Source organism: Panicum virgatum, chromosome 8N (genome assembly GCF_016808335.1).
Source record: "Panicum virgatum strain AP13 chromosome 8N, P.virgatum_v5, whole genome shotgun sequence".
NCBI classification, from domain to species: Eukaryota; Viridiplantae; Streptophyta; class Magnoliopsida; order Poales; family Poaceae; genus Panicum; species Panicum virgatum.
The window spans coordinates 49,581,191-49,593,670 of NC_053152.1; the positions used below are offsets into that span (position 1 = coordinate 49,581,191).

The window sequence follows — 12,480 nt, forward strand, 5'->3', positions numbered from 1 at the left end:
TATGACCCTACTTGGAGTTTTACAAACCGAGTTTGAATACATGCATAGTTTATAAACTTTACAAAACCGAAATTAAGGTCCGAATAGAAGAAAGGGCCTACAACTATCAAAAGGATACCCTAGGGAATCCCTATCTACACGTCTGGATCCACAACCTCCCATCCCTCTGCGTCCCGGCGGATGAACTTAACGCAGCAGGGACAAAAGTCTACGTCTGAGTGCCCTAAAATAATGTTTCAACAAAAGCCCTGAGCAATTAATACTCAGCAAGACTTACCCGACCAATGGGTATAACTTAGCCCACATCCCTAGAGATGAAGGCTTTTGGCTGGTGGTTATTTTGCAGAAAAACAGCTAAAGTAATTCCTTACTTTCCTTATTTGAGCTCCAGGTTCTATATAGATTAACTCTGATCTAATATTTGCATAAGTCAACTATAGCACACATGTTGGAGCAACAATAATAATAATTCAATGTGTTCAACAACATAAATAAATATAACTATCATTCCATCATAACACTACACTGCGACGCAGTGATCAAGGTGCGCATATCCGAGAGCGATTGACGGAGAATCGATTTGTTTTAACCTTGCAAGGTGGACCTAACCAACACGGCACGCATATGCCCCGTCGGACCACACGCACCAACCAATTCCCCTCCCCGCCTCGAACTACATATGCAGCCGAGCTCAACGAGAGACCAACAAAAGTAAACATATGCATCCTGTTTCTCCTCGACTACTCGACTCGCCCTAAGGGGTGGTGATGGAGTTCTGTACTTTCAAAGCGAGGCAGTACTAGGCTTACCGGTTTCGACTACCTCCTACTTCCGGCATGCGGTTAGTACAGTTCAAACATGATCAGCAGGGCTAACAACGGCTCGGTCCTTAACTGACACAGGCGGAACTACACCTCTCCCGCCTGGTCTCAGATTCTATTCTTTCTTTCATTCCAAGACTTTCATTCCAAGGTGAGTAACTTCTATATGGAAACCTAAAAATATGCTATATCTCGCGAGTAATCGGAAATTACTCGACTTTTACCGAATCCTATCTAGCATAGCATATCTATCGTCCTATGCATACAAGTATAACTCAAGGAAACCTAGGGTTTATGCAACTAGGGTTTCATACAATTCCTAAACGTAATGCTCAAGTAATAAATACATATATAGGTGCCATAATTTAGATTAATATGATGTGCACCGGGGCTTGCCTTCGGGCTGCTGCTCGACACTGGGCTCAGCTGGGCCTTGGGCCGGGTGCTCACGCCGCTCTTCCTGCTGAACTTGCCCCTGGTGCTCCTGTGGCTCGGCGATCACCTCTTACACGGCTCCCTCGGCGGCGGCGTCTACACGTATGCAAATGATATGAGAATGCATGCATGGGTTGCAACCTTAAAATAGCCAATGACTAGATGCAACTACTAGTAATTTACACAAAAATTGCACTCCCTGTCCCAAAATATTCCCCAAAAATCCGGAGTATCCGGACAAATACCCGGAGTATCCGGACTCCCAAGTCCGGAGTTTCCGGGCCTATACCCGGAGTTTCCCCGGGGTGTCCCAAACCCGGAGTATCCGGGCTTATACCCGGAGTTTCGCCCGGAGTGTTCCAAAACCCGGAGTATTCGGGCTTATACCCGGAGTCTCCGGGCCCGACAGCATTTTCGCCCCAAAAACTGAAATTTTGATTTTGGCAAAACCAACCCACCAAATTTGAAACCCTCTTGAATCCTAGTTCAAGGATGCATATAGAGATGATTGACCAAAGGAAACCACATAGAACCTCCTAAAAAGATAGATCGGGGCGGCACAAGTTTGAATACCTTGGATGAGCTTTTCGTGCGCGAAGAACTTGAAATCCAAGGTACCCTTGGGAGGAGCTCGTGGGGAGGAAAGTTCCCCCACCCGATTTGAAGCTTCCTTGGCTTTGAAATCACATCTAGGGCATCATGGAGAGGGAGGGCTCACGAGGGAGAGGGTGAGCTCGTGAGGGAAGTGAGGGAGAGAGAGAGGTGACGGGAGAGAGTGAGAGTGAGGGAGAGAGAGAGAGTGATATTTTCCATTTAAATGATTATGGGGCCCAGAGGACAAAACATATATGAACTAGAAACTCCATGTCCGGAGTATTCGGGCCTACGGCCGGAGTATCCGGACAGGGTGTTACAACCAGCTTGGCAAATTCCTCTGTGCTAAGCAAGCACAGCGTGTGGATCGATAGCTTAATTATCTACGAGTACCCAGCTGCTTTGCAATGTTCTTCATTTCTTCAACAGCAGCTTAATTTTCCGGGGACAACAAAATTTAATTTTCAGGCTGATCTTACAACCAAGGTGAGCCACTACTGCTTACCACGAGTACATGAACGATGTCTATGCATTAGGTGTGCTCATCGTCCTTAAGGTTGTTACAGGAAAGAAGAATGCGCCAACCCCTGCCACTAAATGCCACTACTACGAAAATAGTTTGTAGGAGCGGGTAAAAATATATTTCTAGGAGCGGATGTGATACCCGTCCCTATTTCTCGCATCTACAAATGCTGTTTGTAGGGGCGAATAACGTGCCCGCCCCCAAAAATGGATTTCTAGGGGCGGATGAGGGGTCAAACACCCCTACAAAACCGATTTAAAAAATAATAAAAAAGCGACGCTCCACCAGCTGCTCCTCGCTGGCGCCACCGCCGCCTCGGATATCCTATATAACTACTCGTCATTGCTTGTCGTCGTAGGAGATGGTGCCTGCGCCCATGGTGGTGAGCCACGGCGTGCCGTTGGCCAGCGTGCCTATGCCCGGCCGTCTGTTCCCAGCGGAGCACGCAACGAAGACACCTTCTCCATGGCATTGTAGGTGCCCGCAGCCATGCCATCCTTGTAATAGGCCGTGAGGTTGCCGCCATCCACGCCGGCGGAGACGCAGAGCACGTCCACGCTGTCTGCCACCGCGGCCTCCATGGCCACTAGAATGTCGGCGCTGTAGCACCCACCGGCCCAACACACCTTGTACGCCACGACCGCACAGCCTTGGTTGCGAAGCCCGCACGCCGATGAGCTTGTTGTTGCACACCGACCTGGTGAACTTTCGGGCCTCCTCGCAACTGACCTGCTACCTCGCCCATGCTCATGCCGCCGCGACGCCCCGTGGCCGCGCACCTCCCACGCCGCCACAACGCCCCGCCATCTCACCTACATCAGCGCTACTGCGACGCCCCATGGCCGCGCACAGATCCGCGCCACAGGCACCGCATCTGCACCTCCACCGCTCGATCTGCGGGCGTCGCCACCGGATCCGGTCGCAGGGAGGGTCGGGGAAGATGGCGCCGGCCGGATCTGGGCTAGGGAGGAGCGCCGCTGCCGCCCGGTGGGGCCACCTGGCTAGGGTTTCGGACTGGGAGAGGGAGAAGCATGGGAGAGGGTGAGGAGAGAGGGTTGGTGGGAGAGAAAGAATGGGGTGAATCGGCCGCATCCGTGCTTGTTTTTATATAAAAACAATTTTTAGGTCCTAGAAATGGTGATCATTTTTAGGGATGGATGATGACGTCACCCGCCCATAGAAATGACCACCATTTTCAGGGGCGGGTGACGCCTTCAACCCACCCCAAAAATACATTTTTAGGGGTGGGGCGGTTGCTACAGTAACCCCACTCCATTTGTAGTAACGAGTTATATTTTGATCCACCTCTGAAAAAAATCGAGGCTTACTATAAATCGTTTTTGAAGTAGTGAGTAGTATGCGTAGAAAACACAAATCTTCACTTGGATGCACAAAGGCCCATAACAAGTTTAAGGTCCTCTAAAAAAAGGGTTTAAGATCCTGTTTGGTTTAGCATCAACAATCCGAGCAAGATGAAGAACAGTAGTGTTCCTCGAAGCATAGCTTCGTCTGCGTCCCGCATCTCCACCTTGAAGAACTGTGCGCGTCAAGGCTGAAGCGTGTATTGAAAATCATGAGCAATAATGTTGTATGCTGTTAAGGATTCTTTCCACATCTCACTTAAATGCGCCAAAGACGCTGAAACCAACCGGGCCCAAGTATGTGTCACTCTGATGGCAATATGCACCTAAAAGGCTGAATACAAAGACTTTACGAGTCAACGACACTGCTAGACATACAAAGACTATGGACACTCTATTTAGCTTGGAAAAAGAAGAGGAAAAGAAAAGAAAGTAAAATGACTTCAATGTTGAAGAAACACCCATATCGAAAGAATTCGTAGTCCTGGTTTTAAATTTCGAAACCATACTAATTGAGTGTCAAATTCAGTGGGGCGCATGTATTAGGTGTCAAATATCAAAATTTCTCAGTAATATGCAATCAACAGAATCACAAATGATTGTGTTTGATGCATGAGATTTTGTTCAAAGCCCTTCGTGTACTAGAGCTCCTCGTATGTATGTGCTGTTAAAAACTTAAAATAAAGAAGAAGAAGCACGCAGAGCTAAAAGAGAAAAAAAGAAGCACGCTAGAATGCGTGGACGTCCATGCATGTATATGCTCGTGTGTACATGTTGAGAATACATAGCTGAAAAAACAAGCTTCGTGCGGCAAGAGCGAGCTCGTCTTTATCTGTTGGTGGAAGCAGAGCTCCCTTTAATAGCGGCGCTGTGGTGTGTAAGTGTGTTCACATTATGGCTATCTAGCTAGCCACATAGTGTGTGTGTGTCACTACCATTCGCCCCGTCCGTCATCTTCCTCCAGCCTCTTCCCCTGTCCTCCGTGAGAGCTTAGAGTTCCAATCCATGGCAAATCCGTGGGGAATTGAAGCAGTAGGCTCGAGCATCGTCATCATGGGTTGGCTGCTATCACCCGTACTCAGCTTCCTTGTGAACAAGTTCTTTGCCAACCTCTCCCTTGACACATCAAGAAAGCTTCGGAAGCTGGAGATCGACACTATCCCAAGCCTCAAGGAGACGGTGAGAAAAGTGGAGGAGCAGAGGATGCTCGGAGAAGTGAAAGGCAAGGGATCTGAATCTGATCTCGCGATGCTCAGGAAGATTGAAAATGATCTCAAGTCCATCCTGCATGAAGCTGAAGACATACTGGATCTCGTCTATTATCACCGGATCGAGAAGAAAATCAAGGGGGACGGCCCCAGCTGGATCTCAAGCGCTGCTGGGGCTTGCATCACCCGCTGCAAGGGGACCTGGTTGTTCCGGAGATGCATAGAGAGGATTCGATCTACACTATTGCTGTGCGCTAAGGGATTCAGCTGGCTGGGCGCCACCCTATGCAGATTTGGTGAGCAAATACCAATTTCCCAAGGGCCCTCCAACTCAAATCCCATGGTGCAGAGGCTCCGTGCTTGGTCACAATCCCTCGACATCAAGGCCCTCTGTCAATCGATGCAGAGGTGGTTAGCATCTAAGCAACCTTCGGGTACGAAGATCCCAACAGTGCAATCCTAGATCAATTAAAGGACGCTAGCACAAATCGATGTCCAGGCCAACGAGATTGGGGGGAGGGGGTTACCTTGGGATAACCTTGATATAGATTAAGATGCAGGCACGTCAAGGAGCGGAGGAGCGAGTAGGAGGCCGGACCTCCTCACGACGACGGCAGGATAGCTCCTCGCAACGGAGGCGCGGCAGCTCCTCGCGGAGCCGGCGTTGACGTCGAGGGAGGCGCTGGGACTCAGGGACGGCGGCGCATGCGGAACGGGTCGGCGCGGGGGCTCAGGAATGGCACTGCATGAAGCGTTCCCTCATAAGAGAAGACTTAAAAGTGATACAATATCAGTCCCAGGAGGCTGATAACATTTTATTACATCAGATGGTACATCACCGTACAAACCTCCGAGGAGGTGGACACTCGAGACAGACAATAACAATAAGTAAAAAGGCGGTAATACACCAGAGCACGACCCACATGGGATCTAGCTCGGGCTTAGAGTACTGCGCCAGCGAAAGCATCCTGAACAGGGCCAACACCACAGGCAGAGTTGGGTGCAGGATGGTACCCCTACTCAATGTCCTCGGGAACAAAGTCTGGATCTTCCTCTGCAAAAATTAAGAATGGGGTGAGTACAAACGTACACAGCAAGTCCAATCACACCCATGGAGGGGGTATAAACAGAGTATAATGCACAGGGTAAATCAAGGATAAGGCTATGGTTTAATTTGCGGAAAGCTAATTTTTTATGCAGGGGTTCATTTGAAAGAAAAAAGGATTTTCAAAGCAACTTTCTCGCACCGAGTAACACGTAGGGTTGATCCACACAGGATCCAAGTTTTAAATTTGCTACTTGACTCCTCATCCACCGTAGCACACGGCACAACTGCCGGACACTTTCCAAAACAACTCACGCCAACCCATCCATTCCCAGAAGAAACACTAGTTATGTGACCACACCGTAACTCGCCCAGTACCGTGGGCACGACTATTCGAATAGATTTTAACTCTACAGAGGTGTGCAACTTTACCCACAAGCGGGGTATCACAACACGATCCTTAGTATCGGTGCAGATCACAACAAAGCCATTATCCACCTTAGCTAGACCTGACTAGCCACCATGGGCTCCACCAAGGGGCCATTGACCTATCCTCGAGGTTTAACAGGGGCATAAGTCACACAGAGCTTATCACTTCTCCTTGGTCACCCGTTGCTCTCAGCTCTCCTGATGGCTATCAGACTAACTAGTGGGGTTTATGCTAAGCCGTTGCCCGTACAATGGTCGAGTGGTTTGCACGATAGTTGAGTTAGGCAAGATGACACACCAACTCGGTCCTTAATTGTGACAAGATGGATATCTCCCAACCTTGCTCAACCACACAGGTACGAGCACACCATTTGTCAATTCACACAGAAGTGCCATCCATCCCGTCTAAACTCATCTTTTTGAAAATTCCACATTTTTCCTTCCCACACACTCACACAGTTTTCTTTTTATAAAATAAGTTGCACCGTATTTAAGGTCCTAAGCATTCTAGCAGCGATTAACGTCCAAACAGATCACATTCAGACATTAATCTAGGTGGTCAAGGAATGGTTGTAACAAATCAAGGGGTGGCTATCCAACCATGTTTTCAGCAGCAAAATAATATGCAGTTTTGTAAAACAGGCCAATAGGTTGTATTTATAAAAACTGGGACAAAACATGCATCAAATGGCGGGATTGAACTTGCCGTTCTCAAAGCCTTCCAGAAAGTCCTGATCGAGGTACTGTCCTTCGGGCTCGGGGTTGCCGTACTGGTCCTTGTTCACTTGCTCACGGTACTGCTCATCATCGGGTTCTCCCTCATTCACACCGTGATCTATGATACACACAAGCAAGCACACACAATCAAGAAAAAGAAATAAAGATTTTATCGTTGAGCTCGAATCGGAACCAATTAAGATATGAAGATAGGAGTGATATTTTTGGGCGGTTTTCTAATGGCATGGCCAAAACTATGTTAGGAATGGCGTGGTAAAGTTTCAGGTCGATCGGAGATAGTTTGTCGCATGAAATGATAGGTTACAGAGAGGTTTAGGGGCTAAACCGGGATCAGGGCCTATTTGTAATTATTCTTGGTAGAGAAAGGACTTGGTTGCAATTTCTAGAAATATCTAGAGTGTACTAGGAAGGTGTAGGGGTCTGTTTAATATTAAGTTTATATGGCGGAGGGCTAGTTCCCTAAATAAATAAAAGTGGAAGGGCTAAACAGGGGTTCAAGGGCTTCTATGTAATTATTTTTGAGATGACAGGGCTTGGTTGGAATTTTAGAAAATATCAGGGTCACTCTAGAAAAGTGTATGGGTATATTTGAGACTATGTTTATATGGTGGAAGGGTTTATTTGCGAATAGAAGAATAGGAAAGGTTTCTTTTGTAAATGAACTAGAGAGGTGGGAGGGCTTTTTAGGAAATAGGAGGGGTAGGGGGTTATGGGCAAAATTGCCCTTTCTTCTCCCCCCTCTCTTCCCGCAGAATAGGGGAGGGGGCCGGCGCGCCGGTGGCGGCTTGGGGCCGGCAGCCTGGGAGCCCGAGGGCGGCCAAGGAGAAGGGGAAGAGCTTGCGGGAACCGAGGGGGGTTTGTTTCCCCTACTTGATTCGTGCGGAGGTGGCTGGTGGTGGCGTGGCCACGGTCGCCAGAGATGGTCGGAGGTGAGCGTGGAGGCAGCGCTGTGGGTTCGGGAAGGCGACATGCGGGGGTCGGTGGGATCGTGGAGGTCGAGGAGGTCCTATCCTTGCCCTCACCTTGGGCGGAGACGGCTCGGGAAGGCGGCTCGACTGAGGCGGGCGGCGGCCGGCTCTGGAGCTTGGCATGGCAGCGCCGCGCTGTTTGGGAGAGGGCTAGAGGTGGCGGTGGAGGTTGTGAGGGTGAAGGGCGACGAGATGGGCCTATTTATAGGCGAAATAAGGCGGTGGAGGGAGGGAACGCGGCGGTGGCCAGCCGGCGGGCTCGGCGGAGCGCCTTTAAGGGTGTGGGGGCGGGCTACTGTGCTCGTCGGCGTCGCAGGGCGGCGCGAGCGCCGAGGGCGTCGGCGTGCACATGGAGGAGGGGGCCCGGCTGCTGTGCTTGTCGCCGAGCTCTGCTCGAGAGCAGCGGGGCTCGGGCGGCGAGGCGGCGGCCCTGTGCGCGAGCAGTGCGAGTACGGCGGCGCGAGCGGCGAGATGGCCAGGCGATGGGACAAGTCCGGCAGCGGCGAGCGGCGCGGTCGTGTGGTTTGCGTGGGCGCGCGCGCATGTGGCGCGTGGAGGGGGAAGTCGGCGACGAGCTGCTCGGCAGCGTACGGCGCGCGGCAAAGCGGCGCGACGAGCGGCACGGCCTCGTTGTGCAGGGGCGCGCACATGGGCGGCAGGCGAGCGCGTGGGCAGCAGGCGCACGTGTGCCGCGCGTGGGGACGGCTCGGAGCAGGGGTGCACGCGGCAGCGCGTGGAGCAAGGGCGGCGGCGAGCTGAGCGGCGTTCGGGAGCGCCGTGCAGAGGAGAGGAAGAAAGAAAGGAGAGAGAGGGAGAAAGGAAAATGGAAAAAGGAAAAAGAAAAAGAAAAGGGGAGGGAAAAAGAAAAAGGGATTGAGAGAGATTCGCGGCGGAAATTTCGGCGGCGACCATGGTGTCGGTCGGGCACGCGCGGCTGTCGCGAGTGCACGCGGAACGAGGGTAACAGAGAGATAGAACGGGGATTGGAATCGGGTGTCGGGACAGAGAAAAATTTCTGCGAAGGGTTTTGGGGAATTAGGGGCTCAGGGGTTTAGGAAGGTTTTGAGCTCAACGATGAAAAATTTTGAAAATTATTTTTAACGCGTGATTTATTTTGGTGATTTTTTTTCGGGATGTCACACTGCATCAGGTGCTCGGGCTGAGGCGGCACTCTGCACGGGACGGTGGCCGGTGCAAGCAGGGCCGGCGGCCGGAGCGGAGCCTCCTCGGAGGCGCTGGCGGGCGAACAGGATTTTAGGAGGCAGCAGGGTGTGGGCGGGCTTATTTTGGGGGCAACGAGGCTTCACCGTCGGGTCCAGCTCCGACCCGGCGGTGACGAGGCGCTTCACCGCCAGGCCTAACCCAGACCCAGCGGTGATCGCGGGTCTTTACCGCCAGGTCCAGTTGATCCTGTGGTGATCTAGATTTTTTAAATAAACAGTGATATAGTTTTAAGCTGCAATTAGATATTGGTATAATTAATATAAAATCTATCTAATAATACTTTAATGGATAAATATAATTAGACACTAATGCAATTAGATAAATGTCCATCCAATGGATCTAAGTAAATAAAAAATAATACTTTATTGGAGGTATGTATATATAAAAAAGAGTAGCCCTCATGATGAATGTTCATGAGAAATTGTCTTAAAGTGAAGAAAAAGAAACTCTCCTTGGTCAATTCATCACAAAATGCATGATTAATCCTAAGATAAATGGTATGAATTCAATGGATTGCTAGCCACAAACCTAGCACGAGCGGGGAGGTGGGAGTCTGTTGGGATTTTGTCCTATACATGCTTATCACCGCCGGGTAGTAACACAAACCGGCGGTGATGAGGCTCATCACCACCGGTTTGTATTACGAACCGGCGGTGATGCCCTACAGTACCATCACCAACGGTTCGTGTTACGAACCGGCGGTGATGCACCTCATCACCGTCGGTTCCAACAGCCGCTACGGCGGTGATAGTCCGTTTGCAATAGCTAGTTCTCTAGTAGCTACGTCGCCCGCTCCTCGAGGTTGTAGCCCACACTAAAAATGCAACAACATAGCTGCCTCATGCTAGCTGAACGGTGGGCCTTGGCCGAGTGTGGCCCTACATGCAGCGATCTGCGAGAGAAACGGATAATGCTCTACTCATGTGTTCCCAACTATTATGTGTTTTTGCTTTGTTTGCTTGCTTGCTTCCTTCGTTTCTGTATGCGCAATTGCGCATACTCTGGCTTGCTTACGGTAATCCCAACTTTGATGGAATAATGCTAGTTTTTTTGTTTAACAAAAAAAAAGGTGATCATTGCCCGACATATAGCAGTCAAGAACTTTTTTGTTTAACCCACAAACAATGTCCAGAACAGAGACATGGCGAAATATGGTTTCGAGCATAATAGTTCTTGCAATGCGATTCATTGCCCGGAATGCCTTACAGGCTCGCACAGCTACTGTGCATTGTGCAAAATAGGTAAAAACACTGAATTTGTACCAGCAGCCTACACTACCAGTATACACCAACCTATATGATCTATCCCCTGTACCAGCAATAATTCCAGACAGCTTGTGAGCTGAACATAGTAGAAAACTATCCTACATATACCAATTCCAGCCACTGCATAATCATGCCAAACAGCCAAGAATGCCAATAGGATCATTTTCTTGGTGGTTTCCGTATTTTCCTTAGCGGTTTTTGAGACTGCCAAGGCAATTCCATTCTGATGTAGTGGTCACATGATGCTCATGGATTGAGTTTACTAGGATTCTTTCCACATCTAGCTTTAACGCGCCCAGCCACATGCGCTGAACAAAACAGGGCCCAATATATAATTGTCACTCTTGATGACAATATGCACCTAAAACGCCCTATACAAATACTATTTTACGAGCACCTACCAACCACAACACAACCAGACGAAAGCAGCAAGTAGCAAATTAATCCAACTAACACAAATGGATATTTATAAAGGGGTTGGATCTGGCGTCTTCATGGGGTGGGCCGGGAAGCTGCTCGAAGCTGTTTAATTTGTTGGAGTCTTTGCTTGGGACGATCCGCAGGACGACGATGACAGGGTTGCTGACGAGGCTTGCAAAAAGTCTACTGCTACTTGAATATATTAAGGGAGAGGTATGTACTGATTGGTTGATTGAACCTTTCTAACTCTTTTCTAAAATCTAGTATTTATCATTATTGTTCAAGGGTTGACTTACGACCAGCCAATTAGTAGTAGCAAGCTAATTTTATTATTCAGTTATTTGCTGCAAGTAGACAACACATCAGAAGCGTTATTTGGTGAAGTATTGAGCCATTGCCCTCATCCATTCGTGACCTATGCGGCCCGAAAGAAACATTTCGTCAGATGAATTCTAGCTTAGTGTCACCACCATTCACCACGTCCATCGTCTTCCTCCAGCCTCTTCCCCTGTCCTTCTACCTGAGAGCTTAGCATTCCAATCCATGGCAAATCCATGGGGAATTCAAGCAGTAGGCTCGAGCATCGTCATCATGGGTTGGCTGCTGTCACCCATACTCAGCTTCCTTGTGAACAAGTTCTTTGCCAACCTCTCCTTTGACACATCAAGAAAGCTTCGGAAGCTGGAGATCGACACTATCCCAAGCCTCAAGGAGACGCTGAGAAAAGTGGAGGAGCAGAGTATGCTCGGAGAAGTGAAAGGCAAGGGATCTGAATCTGATCTCGCGACGCTCAGGAAGATAGAAGATGATCTCAAGTCCGCCCTGTACGAAGCCGAAGACATACTGGATCTGGTCGATTATTACCGGATCGAGAAGAAAGTCAAGGGGGATGGCCCCAGCTGGATCTCAAGGGCTGCTGGGGCTTGCATCACCCGCTGCAAGGGGACCTGGTTGATCTTCCCTAGATGCATAGAGAGGATTCGAGCTGCACTATTGCAGTGCGCCAAGGGATTGTGCTGGCTGGGCGCCACCCTATGCAGATCTGGTGAGCAACTACCAGTTTCCCAAAGGCCCTCCGACTCCAATCCCGTGATGCAGAAGCTCCGTGCCATGGACATCAAGGCCCTCTGTCAATCCATGATGAGGTGGTTAGCCGAAACGTATGTGGCTGCTTGTCATTATCGGGACTTGTCATATGAAGTGGTTGGCGTCAACAAAACAAACAAGGTACCATCTGATCCTCGTGCTCAATTCGTGCTTGCACTGTGATCTTGGTGGAAAATTTCTTATCCTCAGTTTGATCTGCAAAAGACTTTCCTTGTGTTAAGAAAAGCACCATTTTTCAAGCTACTAGTACTGCAACATCAGTACTGTAGAAGATTATTATACTAACACATAGGTCCCAACCCTGCTTTAATGTTGTAAAAAAAATGTTAGGTAGCTTGGAAA

General features: G+C 49.4%; 1 protein-coding gene across 6 annotated transcripts in view; it reads left to right on the forward strand.

The window, feature by feature from the left end:
- Nucleotides 1-12,480, forward strand: part of LOC120685603 (putative disease resistance protein RGA3) — a 39,637-nt gene that overhangs the window by 22,459 nt on the left and 4,698 nt on the right. The window contains exons 1-2 of one of the 6 annotated variants that reach the window (XM_039967624.1): nt 4,476-5,081; nt 11,974-12,258. In XM_039967624.1, coding sequence (XP_039823558.1) covers nt 4,740-5,081; nt 11,974-12,258 — 627 coding nt within the window. In that variant the 5' untranslated portion in view covers nt 4,476-4,739. Of the gene's footprint in view, nt 1-4,475; nt 5,082-11,008; nt 12,259-12,480 lie in introns of those variants that run through there. The other 5 variants (XM_039967620.1, XM_039967623.1, XM_039967622.1 and 2 more) reach the window with 5 other exon arrangements.